This window comes from Streptopelia decaocto (genome assembly GCF_964273445.1).
Source record: "Streptopelia decaocto genome assembly, chromosome: 6".
In the NCBI taxonomy this organism is placed as follows: domain Eukaryota; kingdom Metazoa; phylum Chordata; class Aves; order Columbiformes; family Columbidae; genus Streptopelia; species Streptopelia decaocto.
In genome coordinates, this window is record NC_138660.1 from 31,078,488 (window position 1) to 31,103,375 (window position 24,888).

Genomic DNA, 24,888 nt, shown 5'->3' on the forward strand with positions numbered 1-24,888 from the left:
TCTGAGCTCACTTTTCTCGCTAGGTAAAAATTGCAGCAGCGGTTTAGTGCTGCAGACAGTGGAATGAGTGAATATAACCCTAGGACATGGAGAGAAGAAGTCAAAGCCTTTGTGTGGTGAACAAAGCATCGCTCTATCTGAACAAGAGAGATTTTTCCCTACGTTGTCACACACGGATTAACAGGCTGGCAATATAAACAGCAATAATAAATAAGTTTTCTAAAAATGCTTTATAAAAATCTGTGATGGGGAGTCAATGTGTGAAAGGCAAGAAATATGCGAGGAGGAAAAAGTTTGGGGAACCTGGGCTGTTTATGTTGTTTGTGCAACGTCAAGCGATGTGGTTGTAATAACCAGCAAAATAAAGTACTTCATGGTTTTGAGTACTATTCTTGCAATTTTCTCTGACCTTATCCAGTCAAATGTATTTTTCTGATTGCTCCAGAATTACTGCTTTTACGATTCAAGAAACAGAAGTGATTGCCAGATCTTCACTGAAACCTTATAAAGACAGTTTCTGGCGCATAGTTCATGAGCAATACTATTGAGAGCAGATATCACAGAGCCGTGTACTTCATATAGTTGACTAAAAATTTCATTCACTTATTTCTGTTATTTATTCTTTACTTACGAAGTGGTGCTGAGCAAAGGTTTGTAATACGTTGAGTCTAGTTTCCCAACCTTACGAGTCTGTTGTGTAGCAACTGGATGAAACCTTCCCCATCCTGAACCCTTGTCCTTCAGCTGCCAGAGCCACACTGTGTGAATATGGTGGAGTCCTTTGCTTTTTTTCCTGTATTGATTACTCACTTTCTTAAATCGTTCTTAAAGCTTAAACTCAGCTATAAGTAATCAGTCTGATTTCTAATAACTGTTTTGAAAATCCACGAAAACCTGGTGGCACAAGACCTTGGCAAAGGCATTTCATCCTCCCTGAACATCACCCCTTCCCATCTCCTACTTCTGACGTGTTATTTCGTGTCAGTTTTGCTGCACCGAGGAGAACAGGGAAGAGCTTCCTCTAGAGATTTGTAGCAGAGGTTTTTGCTTATATTAGCTGGCACAGAGGCTGCCTGGGAGTGACAAGGTGCTTCCTTCAGTCCCTAAGTGAGTGGTGTTAATTTCCTGCAAAATGCAGGGGAACGTATTCACATCAGTATGTCCACGCAGCTCTTGCTGATGCTAATGAGAGCTGGGTGCTTGTATCAATGGGGAAATTGCTGTCTGTGCGCCAGGACTGCATCCCGGAGCACTGAACGGTGGAATCATTGCTGCTTTTTTGATGCTTCGTGTCTTTCAGGAACCTAATTGTTGTGGTGGTTTTTTTCCTGTTGCTATAGCTATCCTAAGCCACGTTTTCCTAAGGAAACCACAGAATAATCTAGTATCAGTCTTGTTAGTATGCCACACAAAACGCTCTAAAGCTGGGATTGTCTGGGAAAACAGCAGAGGGAATTTTGACAGATTCGACTGGTTCTTCTGGACTTGCAGAAAAATAATGGTGAATTTGTTTCATGTTCGTCTGAAACCTTCCTTTAGTACAATATGAAAGTGATTCAGCCCCTTAATCCATCACTGGAGATCACAGCCGAGACACTTAAAGGAATCACATTTACAGTTCTAATTGATAGCCGCTGTTTTGACAGGCAGACAGATTTCTCCCCCCAGTGGCTTCATGCAGTTGGCCTCCAGCAGACCTCACCATTAGGACAATTCTACTGAAAAGAGTATACAAGCTAATAAGAAATCTGTAAGGAATGCTGTTAACCACAAACTACTCTGTCTAATTAGTAATGTACAATAGCCGAGGCTAGAGAGGGACGGTGTTACTTATCAGAAGGACTGATTTTGACGGTTTAAAAATGCAAAACCATCTATTATTTATTATGCCAAAACACATCTTTCAAAATACAGTCTATATAGCTCCACTCTTATTTTGGCATTGTTTTGAATATTTCCGCTTTGTAAAAATGCCAGCTATAGTAGAGATGCAGAGGTGGAATTTGTGATGCTTCAACCTTAGAAGTTCATTGTGGAACCTAAAACCAAGGGATCTTAGGGTTTTTTTTCTTTGCCTTTACAACCTCCCTTTCCTATTGAAGAACCATTTCTGTCTCTCTTATGTCTCCCTTCGGAAGAGTCTCTTCCCTCACTCTTAGTTCAGAGTTTCTGCAGCGCTCTGAGCAGTGCAGAGCTCAAACGCAGGCGAACGCGTCCCACTGAGAAAGAGCGGAGACGGGGTTTGGTAGCTCGGCTGCTGCGGAAATCTCTGCGTGTCTCTGCTGGGATTGCTGTGGGTGTCTCGGAGGCAGGAGCGCCGGCTTTCAGGACGCACGTTCCTTTCACGCATCTGCAGCAGGAATCTCCAGGAAGATGTATTTCTGTAGCACGTGAAACGAGTGTGGAGCAAGGAGAGAGTGAGTGTGTTAGGAGAGAAGAAGGAAATGAATGAGAGAACTTGGAGACTGGGGGGGAAATAGGCAAGGGGAAAACGTAGCAAACCAGTTGGAAAATGAGGCGGGTAGATGTGCAGTGATAACATAATCATAGCTCTGAGGTGATTAGTCAAGTTAAAACGACCAAGTTAAAACAGGTAGGTTGTTGCTTCTGTGATCAGTCACAAGTTATTTTACACAGGAAAGATTCTTGGTCCCCTTTTAGTAAATAAGGCGTGAGTAGTCGCTGGGATTTTAGAGTTCATCAAAGAAGTCATTGTGGTCATTGCATCTCTCCATGCCATTAACATTTAAAAAATAATAAGAGTTGTCTGGTTTTCTAAAAATATCTTAGAATAATACTTAAAAACTAAAAGTACTTTAAAAAACCATTTGCTTTTTACCATTTCTAGCAGCACATTTTTTACTTTTTTCCAAATGCACAAGTCACTTGCACAGATCCTCCTGCTTTGTAGCGTTGCTCCAAAGTTTAACTTGCTCAGTGAAGCAGTGCTTAATCATAGATCGGACTATTTCCTTTTAACATTCAGAAAAATATCCTCAACAAGGTTTAAGAAGACTGTTTGGAACATAATGTTGGCATGTAATCCCTTCAATTATTGAAAAAAAGAAAATACAGCGTTTTAAACTGGGCATGTCATTTTTACCCTCCCTGCCTCAGTTTCTTCATTTGTCAAATGGATATGATGATATATGCTCAACACTAATTGATGGTTAGAGAGTCATTATATTCCCGTGGAGAATGGAGGTTTCGTGAGGGTTGTTTTCTCAGTAAGACATAGGGGAGTCCCCTGTATTTCTGCTGTTTTTCAAGGGTCGTGTGTTTCCTGGCGGTCTCGTTGGAACCTGCCATGAGTGGTTTCACTTCATGAAAGTCAGATCAGCCCCAACACATTCCCACTGTGGCACATAAGGGGAGGAAGGCACACGGTTTGGTTGAGAAGGTGAGTGTTGTAGTGGTGAGGGGATTAGCAAGTCTGACGCTTTGAAATATCATGACTCTGAGTGCAAATGGAGCAGGTTTTCAGGTTTTATTTTGGTTTTTTAAATTTTTTGCAAATGTATTTAATTTGCTTCATGAGATTTTTATCTGCGGTGCTGATAATGTCACAGTTGCACATTGTTTTTCCGTAGCCAAGAGGGCTGAGCACAATTTTTGTAGCACGAGTGCCTCAGTAGCTGAAATGCTAAGAAAGCCACCAAATACCATGAGAGTTATGATATAAGAAAAGAATCAAAAGTCCTTCTTGTTATAAACATGCATAATACATACGTATCCATACATATGTAGTTGATACTTCACTGCCTGTTTCGCCCATTTTAGTGGAGAGATGAGAAAATGGGTGACTATGAAATGGGAATTAAGAGAGAAGGGTTTGGGGGCTTAATACTCTGGTACTTTTCCTTTGCTTTGAATATGGAGTTACCGTGCCCAAGCCATGGCTGATGTATGAAAGCAGGGAAAAATAATAATATATGGGAATAATTCCTTATGTGGGTGGAGGGTAATTCCACAGTCTGGTGGACAAGCAGGCAGGGCTTGTTACACTACACAGACCATAAATCAATTTTTTCCTTCTTCTGCTCAAGCTGTATATCACAGCTGTGCGCTATTGCCGCGGCTTTTTATTGCTTGACGTCTGTGATGTGGGATGCAGAATTCTCGTACTGGGGACCAAAAGGGCAGCAACATGGCGATCGGATGATTGAAGCATCATTTCATGGAAACAGATGAATAGCTGCCATTCAGCAGCATGATTTTCCTAGTCAGATAATAATAGTGGTGACCCCTCTTCATAAACACTATCTCCAACACTCAGGAACACCTCAGCATGTTTTCTAAAAATAAGTTCCGTGAAATACGAAGGATTGCCCTTTGTAGCTGCCTTATGTTGTCTGTATTCACATAGTAGCCAAGGAGAGTTATTCCACTCTGTCGGTTCAGTAGATGGACTTTGTGAGTTTGCAGCAACCAAACTCAGGAGGCCCAAGTCTTATGATACCATCATGTTCTTTGGTTCTTTGCCTTGGGTCATTTCCGATGCTGCGGAAGCGAGATTTGATACATGGTAGAGAAGGGCAGAACTGCCCCACTGGTGAGCATTTCCTCATACCCGATTACCAGGATGAGTTCCAGTAACTCACTTCTATCTAAATTAAGAACAGTTTCCACATTTAAAAAAGAAGGATGCGGGGCATAGGGAAGGTGATGGGTGAAAAGATTTTGGGGTGGTTATTTAGATCGCCTTTGTTCTGCAGTTTCTAGGCAGAAGAGGAACTCTCACGTTTCACGTAACAAACAGCCTCCAGTCTTTTATCTGGTAGCGAAACACAGATAATATCCAAGACAATGACACCAGCAGTGAAGATTTTCTTTTGTTGCCGTCCACATGGCTGATACTCTCAGAGTAAACTTCACTGTGTAATTTAGGGCTTCTGTTTGACATTTCATTTCTCTCTCCATTGAAGATTATAGATTATTTACCTGTGAGGTGTTACCGCAAGCGGCTTCTCAGCTTTGGTGCTGGGAATTCTTTTATTAGCCCTTAAGTCTGTGAACAGTGTGATGATCCAGGCATTAATACAAATGTGATTAACTGTCTTTTCTCAGCTTTGTTTGCTTTGTTCTACTGATGCCTACAAGTTACATAATGAGTAGCATGTACAGGGTCTGCATTAAAGGCAGTTCCCCGTTCACGGTGAATTTATTCCCCTTTTAGCAAAACTTCAGCGGGGAAGAAAAAAAACGCGCTGTTGATTTATTTTGAATGAACTCATGGAACGCTTACTAAGTGTGCCATGTGGAAAGCGCCTTGAAGTGCTGAGGGTTAATACTCTCTGCTCTTAATTTCAAATTCCAGATAAATATGGTTTCAGCTTTGATCTTATCTGGACTAATTCTTTGTCACTGTACTAATTAATTCAGCATGCTGCAGAAAAGATGCTAATTTGGGCATCAAAGAAATAAACGGGTGGGGGGAGGTTGTGTTTAATCAGAGTTGTTAAAAAGATAAGTTTTTCTCCCATTAGGCTGCATCTGGAAGCTCAGTCATTTTAGTCTTAACTCCAGCAGCCTGATACAGTAAACTTTAAAAAGCAAAATACAAAAAAGGCACTTGTTCACTTCATGTAGACATAACAGGAGCAACATATATTGGTGTTAATCATGTGGGTTTCTTTGTATTTTCATTTTCTACATAACCACCTTATTCCTGCTGACCATAACCAGCTTAACTCCAGTCGTAGCATTAAAATAATGTGGATTATCTCCGAAAATAATTTGAAGGTGGCTAAATAAGAGTATTTTCGCATCCATGAAGTTTAGCTGCAGTTGTGAAATACAAATAATAATTGTAGCACGGCGCATTTTTAACAAATAGTCACGTGCCTTCATTGATACAGTGAATCAGAGGTGAGGTCGTTTTTCCCTTTGCTATTTGGGATTTCCTGCCTGAGGAGTTTATATGCTGGATATTTCTAATGGTTTAAGGAAAGTCGTCTAATTTCCATTCAAGGAATTATAACAGCTGTTTGGTTTAAGGGCTTGGGAGCCTCACAAGGATGAATCCTCTTGTCCATACCATTAAATATTTATGCAATGACCTGATGAAGGAGCCTAGGTGAAAATATTGGCAATAATGCAATAACCTTCTTGCATATCGCAGCCTTCCTCGGACAGCTGTCTTAAACAGTGTAGGCAAGCTGAGAAATACACTAACAAGAGGAACTTTTTCAGGAGTTTACCTGTTCTCTAAACTTGTATTTCCCAGGAATTATAAAATTCACGTTAAGTGTGCAGAGCTGCCCTTTTACCCGAAGTTTATCTCATGTCCTGGAGTTATTTTCATCTTGGCTATAGGTAAAGGTTTGACCGGCGTCGCCCAGGCCCTGCTGTGTGCATTTCATTCTCAAAATGGCAAAACGTGTCGTGCCAAAATATGTTCTCTGCTTTCTGTAGCTTTTTCAGCTGTTGCAAAGCTCCCGATCTCATTAGTGTAATACTCAACGGCGTACTTCTGTCCAATAAGTAAACATTTAATAACAAACCTTTTAGGTAGTTAGAGAGCCACTAAAAATCTACAAGATTTATTTCATTAATGCCGCTATTAACATAAATGTAAAATGAGCCTGGCCTGTAATCACCAACAAGTCTGACTCACTAAGGATCTTTATGGCAATGTTTAATACTCCGTAAAAGTGTATGTATGAAAGTAATTAATCAAAGTACAGCGCTGCTTCTAGAGTGTTTCTTCTGCTGTAAAGCTGAGTGATAAAATAACTTAAAACACACGGTGGTAGTGGCAGTTAATAAGGCTTTTATAGTCCCTGTGTGGACCTGAAAATCATACCTTATTAGTATCTTTATCTTTCTTGCTCGTTCATTCATTCTTACTCACATTTAAATTTAATTTTGAGGGTTATTTCTAGTCTTTCATAAGAGAGCTGCTTTAATAATCTCGGCATTTTTCCCCATTTGCTGTGAAATGAGTAGGAGCCAGAGCTTTTGTTATATGTACTTTACAAATCACTCTGGGTTTTTTACAGATCATTTCTGGAGATGTCAAGATTTTACGGCATTGTTAGGCTTTGTGTCTCGCTTGAGCGCGTTCTGTGCCCTTTTGGATTATTTCCCTGCAGATGTTTGCAACTCTGGTTACGTACCCTGTCAGCTGCAGTGACACCTACTGATCTAGGGCAACAGAATTAACCAAGAAATCCAAATTGCCGAATTCAGTTCCACCCACCAGATGTTTTTCCTGCTCCAAAGTCTGGGGCTTTATAGACCAACCTGCTTGGTAATCGTTGAAGCAAATATCAACACGTTTGAGATCTGGAAGCTCACGGCTCCACACGGAAACAGAGTGTTGCCATGACCGCAGCTTCAGGTCTTGCATAGATGTTTATCCCAGGTATAACAGAGCAGGTCTGTAGAAAATTGTTTTAATTTTATCCCTTGGAAGTCTTGACAAGAAGCATACGTATGCTTTAATGCTACAGCCAATGGAATGGTAATAAATACTGTAAAAATAAGACATTAGGTATTCAGAGACTTCATTCATTTAACGCCTCTAAGGGGAAAAATGTTAGTTGTTTGCAGGGCACCTGTATTTTCCTTTGGAATTGATAGAAACAGGATAGTCCCTCGCTCTTGCACAACACGTTTGCAACTGTTGCATGTGGGCTTTTCCCATAAGAATGAATCACTCTGAGGTCTGATCACATAAAGAAGATCCCTTTATACTTTTGTTTACAGGAGAACTATACTCTGAGTAGTCAGAATATTCATTTTCTCAACTGAAAAGTATGCTAAGGTTATTAGGGCTTTAACTTAATTAACAGTACTTCCCAGGCATTACAGTGGATCATCAGAGAACTGGGGCAACCAGCCTAGGAAGAAACAGAATTATTTCTTTATTCTTGTTATGATTACCAGTGACTTCATTTCATGTAAATTGATTATAGATGGATGTAGAATGAAAAGATGCAACCGACCCATTTGTTTTCAGGTCTTCCAGTTATATTTCTTGATTTGCTACGTAAGGTTTTCAGAATACAGGTATTAAATTGAAGAGAACTTTGCCACACACAGTATGGCAAAACAGACCTTTTGCAAATGCGTGCCATACATTTCTTCATTAACGTTTTTATTCTTCTGTCAATGGTATTAATAAGGAAGGCAGATTTTCCTACAATCCAGTTATTTGTCCCCTGGAGAACTGGAAACTTCAAATCCTTAAGCCATTCAGTTTTCACAGAATTTTAATATAAAGTTGATTAATTCCATTTTGACAATAGATTTTATCCTGTCCTTGTTGAAGTCAGTGGAGGGCCCCACAGTGATATCAATGAGACCAGGATCAAACCCGGTTGTGCAGCAAGTGCTCTCACTTTGTTGTTGTTTTTCCTATCAGCAGTAGAGTACTATTAAGCGTGTAGTGCACAAACCCATGCAAAATTACAATGGGTGCAAGTTAGTTTTATTGTCAGAAGCCCGTGGCAATTAGAACACATCAGCGAGCAGACCATACATTTTAGAGGTGGTTTTGTTTTTGTAGTTTAATGTTTGCTACTCTATATTGCTTTTCTTAAGTGTTAAATTCGCGCTGCTTTCATTTTTTAATGTTTGCACAAGATACTTGTTGAGCTGAAAAACATTCCAATAATAATAAAAGAGAATGGATTTTTATGGTGTAACAACGTGCAGAAGAGGCCCAAAATCTGAACATTTCTCTACCCTTGAGCTATGTGCTGTATACTTAGCGTATCAGGTAAAAATTGTAAACCTGCACAAATCCCATCTGAAGCAAAAAATAGGGAAAAAATGTTTTCTCGTTAAGAAAACTCACTATTCCCAATTAATAATTACACTGGAACTTGCCGGTTTTGTGGCAAGAGCAGCTCTATCAGCAAACAGCGCTCTTTTTGCTGAGACTTGTCATGCTGGCAGTTATTACAATCGAAATTGTCACTTTATTTTATTTAAAATGTATTTCCCTGGTAAGCAAAAAATAATACCTAAACTTGTAAGGGGTGTATGTTAAAGATTTTTTTTTTACATTTCTCTTGAGTAAGCAACATATCCAACTTCAACTCCCTGCAGCAATACGAAATGCCCAAGAATAATGTTTTCAAAATCAATACGTACTACAGTCGAATATGAGGCTCCACAAACCCATAATTGAAACTGTAGGAGAAAAACAGGCAGACTGAGCATAAACAAAGTACCGGAGCTGAATTATGACCAAGATGGAAGTGCTAATACAGCCTCTGGGGGGAGAACTGGGGTGCTCCAGGTGCTGCCCCTGCTCATCCCCAGGTGGTTTATTGTTTGGCTGCATCACACCTCTATGCACAGCAATATATGCAGAGTTTCATCTGGTTTTTCTTTGTCACTTGGGTCGTCTCGTACCTGTGAGCCCTTTTCATTTGTATCTATGTACGTCTGTCTGTCTCTCGTGTTTCCCGACCACCACCCTGGGATGGGGTTTGTGGCTCCGCGGTCTCCTGGGGCAGCTACAAGTCAGAAAGCAGCAGTGGCATCGGTTTGCTGCTTTCTACTTAGGAGAAGCTAAAGCATGGAAAGTATCCGCAATCTTTCTGGAAGCGCTGAAATGAGTGGGGACCATAAAAAAAGAATTGAAGGTTGCTGTTAGATGAGGTGCACATATATTTGAATAAAGGATCCCTCATAGAATCTAAGACAGCTTCTGTTGCCACATAGGAGAAGAAGAAAGAGAAAACCATGTGCTGAGATATGACTCTTGCTACTCCGTAGCACAGTCTGTGGCAGAACCATGATAAAACGTCTCAATTATTTCCTATAGTATTTGCCTTTCTTCTAAGCACCGAGTGCTACATGTCTGTGTCTCATGCCCATCATTCCCTTTCTTACCAAGTTCTTATTGTCTGAAAGACTTGCTACAAGAGTCCCTAAGAACTTTGTTTGACCATAAGCTCAGAATTATTAAATTCACCAAAAAAAAATGGATTGTTAACTTATAAGCCTGACGGAGTACTTGCAAGATTTCTGCTTTGGTCAGAGGAGAAACCTAAAGTCAATGATTTACAGCTTAAGTATATGCACAGTAGTTGAGCTATTCCACTTGAGGTAGTTTGGGCTGACAGGAGAAATAAAAAGGGTACAAGAAGGATCATGACGGCAACGCTCCAGACATTCACAGAAGAGTTTGCAGTTTTGAGTCAGACTAGTTGGTTTGCAGTGTGGTATATTTAATGAAGAAACCCTTATTAATACTATCCTTTACGTTGTTGTAATGCGTGGAAGGAGACATTAATTTGCATGGGAAGGCACAGATTGATCGTTTACTTTGCTTGTGGATCTGCAAATTTCAAACTGGGGAAGAGGAGGAAAGCTTTTTATACTTTTTTGGCTCATAATTCATGAGCGTATTTGACATAGTTGACCCCAGTATTCCGTCTAGCTCCATCAGAAGCAAAACGCAGCTCCCCAACTCAGTCACCTTTTATAGGCTGTGCAAAGCAGACTTAACGTTATGCATATTTGTACAGTGTACAGAACAGCGGGACCCCCAAACTGATTGGGGGTCTCTGGAGGGACTCTCACAGCATAAATATTACATGATAGTATATTACTAGGCAGAAAGAAAAACTTTAAACTGTGCTCTGTTAATAGTCCAGCCCTTCAGTGTCTTGCATCTCAGGTTTGGTGGGGTTTTCAAGCTTTGTTTTGAGCTTTAGAAAGTACAGGATCCACATCAATTCATAGCTGGTCTTTCCGATTGTATATGGCCCATTTTGCAACGTGGCAAATACATGAATGATTGTAATAAAAGTCCACAGTGTTTTGATTGCCTAGAATTTCCATGGTTTATGATAGATAAATACTGTTTTTTCTACTAGTAATTATTTTCTCCTGATTCCTTTCTTGATGTCTTAAACAGATTTGGAAAGAGAAAAGAAGATAAAAGTGCGAAAACAGATCAGAAGGGGAATGCAAAGCAAGGCATACTTAAAGAGGAGGAGCTGGAGAAAATGAAAGATGAACGTGAAAGGTGAGTAACTGGTGGCAGCATCTTTGCTCATCAGATGAAAAACTTGCCATACTTCTCAGGTAAGGTTCTGTGGCTGAAATGAAAAGAACCACTGATGTGAATAAGCCCAGTTCTCTGTCTTGTTCATGAAACACTCCTTTTTCATGCCCAGTCTTAGGAACTTGGTTATTTCTCCAGACAAAGAGAATGTATAGTTCTCTACTTGCCCTCATGTCTGCCCGTGAGGAACGGGGGATATTTTGTAGGTGCTGACAAGGCTCAGCAAACTCCTCTCTCCGCTTCCCCAGCTCAACCAGATGTACTTCATGGTGTGTTGAAGAAGGCATTTGTTTCCCTCTGATGGCTGCTATCAGAAAACTTAAAGAGCCTGTACTTGCTGGCTCTCAAGAGGTGTCTGCAGTTGCTGTGAGACTTTCCAAGTTGCAATAATATGGGTTGTCACATCATGGGGTGAGTTTTCAGAGGTCTCTTTCCTTCACTGGAGCTGCTACAGCTACAGTGCTGCTACTGGATATGCTTAGCCAGTGCTTAAGTATTTAGTTGTGTTAGGAGAAACTTTGTACCATTTGTCTTAAAATTTCTCTGCCGTGTCCTTGATTTTGCCAGACTGATGAGTGCCTTTATTTTAAACTGCTGACTCCCAATTTGGATACTGGCAATTTGAGAGGTATGTGTCCTTCATTTTAAAGAAGCCAGTGTCTTTTATTAGGATCCTGGCAAGCTAGGAAGCATGTATCCCATCTGTTAAAGGGCCAGTGTCACTTACTGAAATGTTTGGCAGGCTGCAAGGCATGAACCCTTCTGTCTAGAGGTCTAGCGTTCCAATTGGACACAAGATAATTGTTCTTAATATTTCTTTTGTGTTGTGTGCTTTTTTTTAAATTACAGTCAGTGATTGACAGTAACTTGGTACGGCTGCATTAGAAACTGGCAGCTCAATGTCTTCATCGTTCTGGTTTCTCTAGTAATGATTTCAGTTTTGACCTGGAATAGTTTGCAACTGAAATGGAGAACAGCAGGTGTGTTGAGAATTGGATGAACCAATATGATATTTTTAACTCACTTATTTGATTCTTCTATAATGCACAAGAATAGAAATATCACACTTTTCTATCAGGTAGTACAATCATCTGTGTTTGAGGGATTAAAATTTAAAAATAAAAAAACAGAAGAGCGAAGAAATATTCCCTACATTATCATCAAAGCAATGCAACACATACTGTAAAAACAAGCAGTTTGCTTCAGCTTTGTAAATGAAGCAAGAGCACGGCTGTATATGTTTGCCCACGTAAGACTATTTACAGGCTGACTATTGAACCCTTCTCGAGTTGATCATAAAACAGAAGGGACTTTATCTTTCCTAGTGAAAAATGAGATAAGGAAACTGGTTCTCAAGTATGGGTAAGAACTGTTTGGGAAATGGATTAATATCAGCGGAAGGAAACATTACCTGATTGAAGGTAATTCAGTCCTTTGGCTTAGTTGTTGGCTGTTCATCTGGTGATGATGCTCGGTAAGACAGTGAAGACAAGTCTTAGAGCTCTGACCCAAGATTTAATAATTCTGTAAAGTGATTCAAGTCCAAGATTTTAATGCACACGTTGGCAAAGAAAACCTTGCGGCCCATCCACACCATAGATCTTCTGCTTCTATGACTTCACTAGCTGCAATCCTGCATAACTTGGTCTCATATTTATAAAACCAGGCTTCACTGCAGCTTACTACAACACAGGCATATTTTCAAATCTGTTCTCGTTGAGAATTAAATGATATGTTAAAACTACTGGGGATGTAATAGTGGAACTGACTACGCAACTGTTGATAGAAATGTAGCATGTTTTGTCCCCCGATACCAGTGAACAAATCCTGTATTTAACAGCTTTAACAAAATACAAATTGCTTTTCTAACATTTAACCTCTTTAGAATTAACTTAAACACGCACCTAATTTTATCTTTCAAAGATTAGCTATATTAGTAATTCTTGTTCAGGTCTTCAATAATTGCCATTTTATGTCAGGTTTTTTTGCTTAAACTTCAGTTTTCTTAAATGTTGACTACCTAAATAATTCAGGTTCTGTCGTACAAACTGATACTATGATTTTTCATCCAACAGTTTCTTTCGGAGACCAAGCTGTTGATGTTGGATGTTAGTGAAGGAGGTCAGAGCGGTTGATTTTTGGGCTGGGTGTGACAGGCTTAATGATCAAGTGCATTTCAGCATCTTAGCAGCTGTGGGCCTCGCCTGGTTTTGGATGTTGGTTTTGCATGCAATATGCGCTTGGCAGCTCTCCAAAAAACAGAATACTGTTCCAAGATCTCAGCTGAGAAATATTTTTCAGTAGGAAGTGCATTTCCAGTTTACAGGAATAGGCCACCTCTCTGAGTTTTGCAAAGCGTTTTGTGACTGTTATTGGATAGGTACAATAATATCTCACAAAATTCCAGCCTTTTTCCAGAAACTCTGAAAAGATCTGCAGAAGCGCAGAAATGTCAGATGTGTTCATAATATGGACTGGGTGTGCGGTAGAAGCTCACTTGGCTCTGGCAGGAAACATCAGATCTTAGGAGCGTAAGTCCGTCCTGCTCAGAATAAGCTGGGTTTGCTGCTTTAGAGAGAGGGAAGGAATTGTACAGTGCATGTGCAACGAGTCTGGCACATCCAGAATGTGTTAGAGCTCGTGGGCGTGTGCAGACAGAGCACACACAGCACTCGCTCTGTAGTGCAGATGCTTCCCGAAAGGATTGGATTGCTTGCGCATTGGTCCTCAGCATAGATTTGCCTGGCAACCCCTTTTATGGGCTGCCAAGTTTTACATTTGAACCTCAAAACGTGGAAATAAATTTAGTGATTTCTATTTCTATTCCACATTGTCCTGTTCTCAGTTTCCAGTGTGACTCTCCACTCTCCGAAGCAGCTCCACATCCTGCGCTGAAACGCTGACATTATCATTTTACTGCTTCTGTTCCCCAGCAATCCTCACCAAGATCAAGGTCTCATTGTGCTCGTTGCTGCTCAGGAAGCTCAGGCCTGACCCCAGGCACTCACAATTGAGGTAGAACACAGCAAATCTGGCGGCGGGGGCAGGAAAAAGCATCCTAAATCTGAGATGCAAGCAGTGCAGCTGCTTGTACAGGTTCCTAAAAGATCCCTGTCAGGCTAGGAATTTGTTCCAGGCCTCAGCCCCAGGCCTCTCCTTCCTTTTCAAAGCCAGCACTTTATGACTGCTCCTTCTGCAGGCTTCAAGTGGTTAAGAATGTTGGGCATTCCTTCCTTAGTAATAACCTTATCTGTGTCAAATCAAATATTAAGTCAGCACCTCTAAATTTCACTGTTTTCTTCTTCACCCCCCACCTCCCTCAGCTTTCCATGTGCCACAGCAACGCAGCCTCACTAGAAGTCGACTGGAGAAAGTCAGAGCATCGTGGCACAGGTAGTTTAGGACTGACTTAGCTGGTGGTAGTTTGTCCTTCCTGACACAAGTCAAGTGGTTCGTTGGACTGAGGCCCTATTTTAAATAAGCTCATCATTTCATTCATGCTTCAAAGAGTTTGGCTGTAATCAAGCATGTGCTCCAAAGGTCTAGAATCTGCCCGTAAAAGGAAAAAGCAAAAGCTGTCTGAGGTTTATTTTGATCAAGCTGACTCAAATCTGTATTTTTAGTGTGTTCTGTATAAATTACTAAGAATTTATCATTTTAACAACAAGATGTTCACTGCATTATTAAACGCTGGAAGAGATCCTCTTCTTTCTTTCCATCAAAACAAGATTTCTCTTCCTCCATCTTTTTCCCCACTCATTTGGGGCTGCTTTTTAATTTTCTAACGTTCGAAAACCATTGTAGAACAAACTAGATAAATATATTAGGCACTTGAGTTTTACACATAATAATTTGTTTGCCTTTCAAATGCAAATAAAGTGACTATGAATTGAAAGAAAACTACTTTTTCTTGTTTGTTTAGGATTATTTTACTGCAATATTCCTGCTGAGACCAAAGTCTCTTCTTCAAGCAAAGTCGAACATTTCCTTGTCGTTAAGAGTAAAATTTCACAAAATGAAGCACCTGTTGAAAATGGGGTGATTTTAAAAAGTAGCAAATAAGTTGGTGAATAAGGAGGCACTCTGTGTAAAAAGTAATACTCTGCACTTGTTCGTAGTAGTAATTAGTTGTTTTGTTAAAAATGTCTTGGTTTTGTAGTCCTCGTTGGAGTTGAATGCGGAATTTTGTATTATCTTTTTGAGTAGAGTGTTAGAGAAGCAGAAGAAGATCTGGTCCTGGCTTTCCAAATAAACTGAATGCTTAGGTTACAGTAAATCTCAAATTTGGGGAAAATGAAATGGTTTCAGTTTTTATATTGAAGAATGAATTTCCTTTAATTTTCCTAAACCTTCCAGCAACTGAAGAGCATTTCTCTCTTTATCAGCTCTGATGCTTGTTGCCCGTTCCCATAGTTAAAAAATCAATACATATGTTTTTGATATTTGGTAAACAGAGGTTTAATGTTGCAGCTGCAGGGTCCCTATACGAAGGGAATGTATCTTGCAGAAATAAAAACATTTAGAGACCACTTATATATAAGAAAATACTTGTGACTGAAACTCCATTCCACTTCTGTCAGACTTTGTTTCATTATATTTAATTACAAACGATTTGTATGTTACTGGAAATCAAAATGAAAACAAGAATAGCTGCGTGCATGGTAGTATGGTAGAAAAGCCAAATTGTTTTGAATCGAAAGTTGAAACTCAGACTGTTACAAAAATCCAAGTATGATTTTTAAATGCACAGTACATCTTAGAGTGAGCTCATACACACGTACGTTGTTACCGACCCCGTCTTAGCTTTTGTGCCTGTGTTATCTATCCACTTACCAAGTCTGAAGCATTATTATGGCTGTTTATAGTTCATATTGATCTCTGATAAAATGTTGGTAATTGCTCTTCTCACCATTAAGCTCTGTGCTAAACCACATGTTTTTGGGACTCCTGAGCTTGTGCATCATCATTTATTAAGGGTTAATCCAACATGGTATATCTGTTCATTGAGTATTCCTGACTTCGCAGCACAGCTAGGTCCTGTGGTTTAGACAAAATAAAGTGTTGGATGTGATCCCAGTTTTAATACTCCCAATTTATTATAACCATTGAACCCTGATCAGATCACGGATTGGATTGGATCCCAGTTTTTTAAATGTCCCAATTTATTGCTGGCTTGCAACTCTGATAAGAATACATATTTGATTAAGGCTTCAGTTTTCAAAAATTCCAGTTAATTACTTTTAGATTCTTATTAGATCATAGCCGTGTAGTATGGTATGTTGAAGTTATGAAAAAATTACTGGATGATGTTGCACAGGTCAAGGTCAGAGTTTCATTTTGTGCTGACAGTATGAAGTTATCAGATTTCTGTTTATTACTGTGGCAGCACTTGCACTGGACAGGAGGACAGATTAATCCCAACCCGTTGATTCTGAATGATTCTCATTTTAGACCCGCTGCTGCTCTGCATACCAGAACATGTAATAAAAGCATCCCACCAACATTGAGAGGTTGGTGTTCGGTCATGAGGAGCTGAGGTAGGCAGCTCTCACCTGCCTTTCGGAGGTTGTGATGTGGCATTTAGAACCGAATAGCCATTTTTTAGTTGCTTCCTGTGGCTGGAGGACATTTTTAAGACAACTTTAGGCTGAGAGTTAATCCCAGGTTGTCCTAGCGTGAGAACATTAATAACTGAGGATAACAGAATGGCACATGGAATTGATCTTTTTGTTTAACTATCAGTGCTATTCCCGGTATCAGAGATGGATGGAAGTAGCACCTTCCAGGTGTCATAGCCGTACCATCTAAATTTAAGCACCCAAATTCTCATCCAGGCCATTTAGCATCCTCGGTTTGCCCTTCACTGAGCCACTGGCTTCGCGGTGCTCTGTAGACCCATTTTCACAACCTGAACCCCCTGCCCACCTGAAAAGTAAGAACAGCTCAGGGGCAGCGGCCTGGGCCAGTGTGCGGTTCTGTTCTGTACACATCAGAGTTTTATTACTTAAAGGGTTTTTTTTTTTAAAATGACATTGTAAAACAGAAATACCGCTGCTACAAACTTTTACAGGCCAAACTAATAAAGTGAAACTGGCCCAGTGTACTAGCCCACCTGGAAATAGAGTGCTTTCTAGGAGACAGATTAATCTGGCCTAGGGATTTCTTCACAGTAGTAAGTGTAGATTAGCTCTTCCCTACCCCAAAATCAATAAGGGCATAAGAATGACTTGGAAACGGCACTCCATTCCTTGCCCTTCCATATGTGATTTATGACAGTCTGTCATAAATCTTGGGCATGCACTTCGAAGTGGTGCCACAGCTCGGAATTCTGTTCTCAGACCCCTTTACCTATAGGATAAAAATGAGAGTACAGCTCATGAGGATAGACAGGCGGGAAATCAGTTTGCATCTGTAATTCTCCATAGTGATCTGAAACCAAAGTACCTGAAAGTCTTAGAGCTTTGCCTGCGCAATCAAAGTTGGGTTTTGCTTTCTAATCCAGGGCTGCTAATTAAAAACAACCTGTGGATCCCAGACGGATGGAGGCTGTTCCTGTTCTTGAACAGAGATGTTAGTGGCAGTGAATAAGTTAATAGGCTGGTGTTTCTGTCTCCCCATGGTTTTTGTGCAGGTGTGCTGCAGTTACTTTGTACTTGTTCACTGTTTGTCTGATGAACTTCTCTGAAATAATTCGCTTGTTGGCTTAGTTGGAGGGGTGAATCTGTGGCTTTGACTGCAACTGGTATTGTTTCCATTCCTGACATTAAGTTCCTAATGACTACGATAGAAGCGAAGTTAAATCTAGCTTTCTAGGAGTGTTCTGTTATTTTGTTTCTCTTTTTGTGATTATTTGTTCTAGAATGAGCCAATGTTAGCAAAAATGCATTTTATCTGCATTATATATCGTAGTTGTCTTTTCTGATAGCTGGAGTTTTGTAATCTGCTGCATTTCACCCACTGTGCAACTAATGTGGACAAAAGAGAAAAAGACAAACTTCCTCCGATTTAACAGCAAAGGTAAAAATCCTGTTCTCATTTAAGTTCACAGGGTGGGGGAAAATGCACTGACCTCATTAGAGCCAAGATTTTCTTTAGAGGGCAGTAAGTTGGTAATCACTCTGTGTCACCTCTGAAATAAAGGGGAAAACGTTAAGAGCTCAGTCTTGTCTATCCCAAGCTCACGCTCCTTGTTTTGTGGTATGAAAGTGCTATGTTTCATCTTCAGTTTGTCATAATCTTCAATTTTAAGGTGAGTGTAGCTCTGTCTCTTTCTTAGGTTTTTCTTTCCGCCGTTTCTTCACTTATATCACTCCAAAGGCAGTTTATTTGGTCAGTTCAGCGTTATACCGCTATGGGGTAGTTATCTAGAACAGGTGATACTTTCTGTTTAGCCCTGGTAGTTTTTATTACTGGGCCAGGTAATGCTGTTGTAAGATCTGTCTTGTTTAGCCTGAGTTACAGTCTCGTATTCTCTTGAATTTGTGGCTTGCCTCTTTTTTATTTCCGAGATGGTTTCTGTTCTTGTTTACAATTACAGATACTAATTATGGGGCACAATATCCAGCACAATAGAACGAGCTGGAATGAAGAAACACTTGCACAGCTCATGGGGAAGATGTTTTCGACAAATATGCCTCCAGTAGAACACCCTGAAAGATAATAGTAAATGAGTTATTGTTTGAGTCTTGATGAGTCTGTATCAGATGTCCTCAATTTACTGGCAAGAGGTGGATTATTCTCTTTATTTTGTCTTTCTTTTTTTGGCTGTGAGACTTGCCTGCCTCTAGACTTTTCCTAGGTGATGGTTGAAAAAACAGAAACTAGTCTTTTCCTGATAAAAGATGCAGGTTCGAATAAGATTGTTAATCTCATTATAGACCATGCCTGTCTGAAAAACGATTATGAAATAAAAAAAATCAAAAGCACTGAACTGAAATTATCTCCTCAGATATTCAAGTGAAATATATCCATTCCCATTAGTGATTATGGCTTATGAATATCTGAAGGCAGGATGTATTCAGTCCACTATTATGCAAATGAATGAAAATACAAGATTTTAGTTACCAAAATATATTTTGCTAGCAGCTAGAAAGGAATTAAAACATTAAACCCAATGGAAATCTAAATGACCTCCTGCAGAAATAGGCTGCTTTCCTCTAGACAACCCGTTACTCAATATATGTATGAATTAGGTAAATGAGAGACAAAAGCAGAAATGTTATGTAAAATCACAGTTGAAGTATTAAGACACTAAATCAGATGTAAATTGAGTAATCGTTGTGGCATGTAGATCTCGGGGAGAGTCACATGGATGGGGGGAAAAGAGCACTGCAGCAGCTTTTATTCTGCACAGGGAACAACCAAATGAGTGGAAGAATATTTAGCATCTCAATGATCTCAAAAGACTTTTAAAGGATCAAGTCCTTTTTCAGAGTTTTGGTATAGCTCAAACTGAGTGTACACACGCTCGCTTAGCTGCTCTTGTTCTGCTCCTCTTATTGCCAACAGAATGGAAATTATCCTAAAAGACCCGTGGCCCTGTTTCTGTTACACATTTTGTGTTTGCTTGTTACTCATCGCTCTCCCCCGGGAAAATCTTTCATTGACTTAGCCAGCATCTTGCTCATTCATGTACCTGTTTGCGCTTCCACAAAGTCTGTTGCTTTTAATCCACCTACAAGAAACATCGCTGTATTCGTCTGAAATATAAAACAAGGTCTCTTTGTGAAATACACTGTTTTGGTCAGCAAATGCATTTTCTGCCCTGTGTTCAACTACTTAGGTCGGCACCTTGGGGCTCAAAGCATGTTGTTCTTTGTGCACTGCTCAGTACTAAGCACATAGGCAGGGCACGGTAAATAAAAAAATGTTGCATCATTTTTATACTTTTCCCTGGAAAGTCAGAAGAAACAGGATGACCTGGAGCTCACGGGGAGTGCAAGGGAGGAATTCATACACCTCAGGAAGGGCTGTGCTTTTTCTTGTGGGTCTGTTTTGGTCAGTTCTCCCCATCCAAAACTGTTCTGATGTGAAGTGCAGCCTTGGAATCATACAAGAGAGCCCGCGGGCTCTCCCGGGCCGAGCTTCCCACCTGCAGTTTTTGCACTGTGACCAGGCCCAGCAGCTCTTGGTGCCACCGAGTTGCTTCTCATGTCCCCTGTTGGGCAGCAGGTGCCCTGTCCCTTGCCAGGGGGTGTCAGGAAGACATGCTGCTTCAGCTTTGTCCTGATCTGAGGTGACAGCTGATGAGACACTGGCTCACTGTGCAGAGCTCCTTTTGGGCTGGGGCTGGAGTTGGGCCTCCAGAACCGCAGGCTGGGCTGCATCCAGTATCTTGCTGTTTGTTCCCAGTTGAAGGCAGCGTGTTGGTTCCATGGCTTTTAGTGACTGTGACCTTCTTTGAGCTACTGTGCTGGTAAGATTAAGTCCTGCATTTTAATCTTCACAGGGGTGCAGAGCACTGGTTTTAGAAGGTTCAGCATTTTCTTGCTGCCTGCTCGCAACCCAGCCACCCACGCAGCTTCCGCCTGGTTGAGGAGTATCTCTTACGGCTTTTCCTAGCTCTCATTCCCAAAAGCTCCAAAAGTCACTTCTGCTCAGCTCTTCTGGAGCGTTCTTGGTGTGGTCCCCATCCCATCCTGCAGCCTGGCATGTGCTGCGCTCTTTTAAGCCAGGTTTTGCCTGTCAGTGTCTCTGTCAGTGGTGTCAGGCTCAAGCGTCTTACATTGTGTTTGTCACAGGCGGCGAATACATATGTGGTCATTGACAGTAGCTCAGCAGAAACACAATAACTTGTTAAGCCACAGTAACTCAATCCTGTGTCTGAGCTGCAGCTGGAAGGAGCTGTTTGGGCTCTTAACCCTTTTGTGGCTGCTGCTCTTTAGGCTTATGCATCTTTCTGTGTGTTAGTACATGAGGAATCACCATACATGACTTGTGTGGGTATGTCACGTAGGAAGATTGTTTTAAGGATAAATGAGAGTGTTTCCTTGATTTATAGCTCTAGGGGTATGCTACTGAGCAGTAAGTGAGGTGTAGAGAAGTGTTTTCAAAATACCATGTCCCACTTCCACAAATATATTAGGCATATAGAATCCTGTCTCCGTTTGACTTTGACAAATAGGGTGCAACATGTTTTGGAAATGTTACTTATTGTTCTACTGAGGTTATATATTTTATCAAACTATTATTTGCATAAATTCTTTGCTGTTGAGAAAGGTTCTAGTGGTAGCTAGTAGGTCTTGAAAGCAACAAAAGACTAGCATAGGATGTGCATTTGGGTGCTATTGAGAAAAAGATGGGTCCCAGAGAGAAAATGAAGAACATTGCTCAATAGAGCACTTCTGTTGCCTGTCCTCTGGCTCCTTGTGTGCAAAGATTGTGGTTTTACAGAAACACAGCTAAGGGAAGTTTATGTAGTTGTCCTGCAGTGATTTAACTGGAGAACATGGTGTTCAGGTGGCGGAAGAGAGCAAGCAGGATTGATATGGGATACCCAAAAGGAAATATATCTAACTTCCCTTCATTCTGTGTGGGTTTTTCTTTTCCCTTTCCCTCACCAGGAAGTTTGTAGAAACCTTAGTGCTACACTAAATTGTTCAGCTGGTGACCTGTGCCTCTCCTCATCTCTGGTTTCACTGCCAGCATCATGGTGCTGAGTGACATTTTATCTTTTGTCGCAAATTTGCACCAGTTGTTTAACCAGCCCCATCCTGTGCTGTGAGGTTGGGGCTCTCTTGTAGCGATTGTTTATTCGTAATAACTGTAAGCTGGTTGCCGTGATAGTTGTGTTGGTTCAAAAGATATCTTTTAGTGTGTTAAGGAGTGAAGATACTGCTGTTTCGGATAGGGAGAAATGCAGAAGGAGGTGCAGAAATGGTGAACAACTGGACTGGGATATAGAAGGAGCCTGTTTAGCAAGGTGGGCAGAACACTATGGGAGGGATGGAGGGAACAGCATATTCATTTATTGTACCCCAGTGAAGAATTCCTGGGCACCTACTGTGATGTGCTGTAGAGAAGATGGCTTTAAAACTGGGGGAAAACGTGATGCTGAAATACAGTGAGGATATTTAAAACTTCACAAAAATGTGCAGCAACTTCAAAGGCGAAAAACAGAAGACAATGGAAGGCCAGGTAAATAAAAAGGAAAAACAGCCATCTGATAGTTTGTTCCCCTATATTTGAACATTTGGATTGAAATGGAGATCACTGGGCAAATGTTATAGATCTGTGTGGAAAAGTAAAAAGGAAGCAAGAAATATTAATGCTATTATAATAGCCATATTGAAAAGAGGAAACATTGATCATGAAGAATTTCACATAACCCAGTATTGACTGGTCTGTATAATATAGAAGGGAAATAATTGTTCTTGAGCAGGTTTGACTTATAATAGTGGCAGCGATTGAAGATTGCATTCAGAAGGAGAAGCTGAAGAAGCTAGGCTTATTCACAGGAACAAAAGAAAATTGTGGTGACCTAATTCCAGCTTTTGTTGTGCAGAACATACCAGAATTGATAGCAGGACAAATTACTCTCCCTGTCAGACATGAAAGCGAGATTCACGTGATGCTGCTGTGCTGCACTTCTCTTGCTTTCAAGTAAGTCTTAAATACCTATGGGACACGGGATGTACTGATCCAAAGAGCATTATGGCTCATCATTTCCTGACAAACTGCTGTGACTCTTCTCGGGACTGTGTCCTCTCGTTTTTCTGCTGGTATCATCCCACATGGACCTCTTTGCGCCGTGAGACTTGTACTGCATGAGGTACATTCTTGCACTGAAGTCTGTGTTTAGGCTTTTGGTCACTAATCAAGGGTGAAGCCCTCCACAGTTGCCCCAGATTTTAAATAACATTCAGTGATTTTTGGGAATTAATCTGGAAGACAGCAACAATCTCAAAGTGCTTTCTGCATTTTAGTAGAAGAAGAGCAGCATAATCGGAGGCAACAACTACTACCAAACTGTTACTGCATGCAAGACCTAACAGTTACTTCTGTGATTTTTTATTTTATTTTATTTTTTTTAAACAAAGATAATGCCTTCGATTTTACATTTCTGACATAATCCCATGTGGGACATATAAATTATTAATCCTTTGGCAGGAAGGTTTCTCTTGAAGTGCCTGTATGTATAAAAGATGGAAAACAGCAGGCTAGGCCTCCCTCCCTGCGTCATTGATGTGCGAGGCCTTATTTGCAGTGGAAGTCCGCCCCATCCTTCTAGTACAACCAGTGTTCTTGGACAGTGAGTTACCTGAAAAAGCTGTTTTACATGAGTGGACCAAGTGCTAACTTTGCCCCAAATTCCTTTATGTGAACAGCTAATGTGATGTTTCACTCAAAGACCCCATCAGAGTGGCTCCTCCACCACTCCCTGCTGCATAATCTCTCTTTTATCTTTATTTACAAACCCTTGGAGGATAAAGGCTCTGCACACTTTCATCTACTCTCTAATTATTACTCATTTGCTAGCAATGGTTTGTGGTTTAGAGAGAAATGCCGGCTGACCGCTGCTTTTTAGTTTCTGTTTTCATATACAGCTCCTCAGTGTTGACTTTCTCCCCATGCCGTTGTCCATTGCTTTATGAATAAGTGTCACCATTAGTTTTACAAATAATAAGTTGTATGTGCATAAGGTGATTGTACAGGGAAAAAAGCTCCAGGAAGAAAAAAGGAGAAATTCTTAGGATGCCTCAGTGTAGAAACTTGAGAGGCGTTAAGGATATAGGTGGATTGTAGCTTATACGACTCTGTCATATGCAGGCTCATCTCTCTAGAAAGTGTGACTACATTTTAATTGTTAAAAACTAGTATCACCTCTAGGTATGTCCCAGTGTGGTTAATGGAGAGGTGTAAATGGAAAGCACGCGTGATACATGTTAATGCATCAAGTATATGTGTAGAAAGGCATGTTGTTCTCATTAGAATTACTTGTGCAAGTTTTTAGCTATGGATTATTTGAAAACTATTAGCATTTATTTTAATGACACAATTCAAATAAAACGAACCCTATGAATCCCATTCTGCACTTGGTAAGTTCTGTCTGTTGCACTGAAGGCTCCCAGTGTGCTCATCTATTTCTTTAGGGAACCGTTTTCTCCATGTCTTAAAGACTTTCTTAAGAACATCTTCATTTTTCACTATGAAGACTCCTGAGGCCTTTGTGCTTTACTGGGGTAACAAAGTCGGTAGACCCTTTTAATTACTGTCCTGTGGTACAAATTATACCTTTCTTTCTACACGACTGCTGTACATCAAATGCAGTCAGCAGCAAAGGTTGACACTGCACCGCTGTAGCTGTCTTCCATTCTTTGTTTTTTCTTCCATGCTCCATTATTTTCTGTGTATGCTATTTATTATGGACTGTGGTCAGCATTCTGCCAGATCCGTCTCACTGCATTTAATTACGCTGTGTTGAAGAGTGTTTGAGCAGTTAACAGAAGTTGCGTGTTCACAAAGCCTTGCTGTAGGTTTTTTTTTTTTTCCTCCAGCGTGAATGTTGAATCATTGAATATCAGCTGAGTTTGAAATTTACCTGAAATATGTTATACTATTCCAAAGAGATTACACAATGGCCCTGATTAGCAGCAGCATTTTGTAATACCACTTAAGGCTTTATCACAGTGGAGTACTGCCAGTAATAGTCTTTAATTCACTTACATGTACCAATTCATCTCTGTCAGGTTTCTATTAATTTCTTTGCTGTTTTACTTTGTCCCAATCTCCTGTATAATAAGGTGTGATTTCCACATTTATGTAGCCAAAATAAAATTAAAAAAAAAAAAAATTAAATCTTCAGCAAATTAACTGTGGGCCTTTGATTTGAGACAACTGTGCCATCTCTCCATTTATGT

At 40.4% G+C, this 24,888-nt stretch overlaps 1 protein-coding gene across 2 annotated transcripts in view; it reads left to right on the forward strand.

The window, feature by feature from the left end:
- PARD3B (par-3 family cell polarity regulator beta) overlaps positions 1-24,888 on the forward strand; it is a 358,048-nt gene that overhangs the window by 255,411 nt on the left and 77,749 nt on the right. For both annotated transcript variants that reach the window (XM_082056631.1, XM_082056632.1), the window contains one exon: positions 10,880-10,990. In XM_082056631.1, coding sequence (XP_081912757.1) covers positions 10,880-10,990 — 111 coding nt within the window. The remainder of the gene's footprint in view (positions 1-10,879; positions 10,991-24,888) is intronic.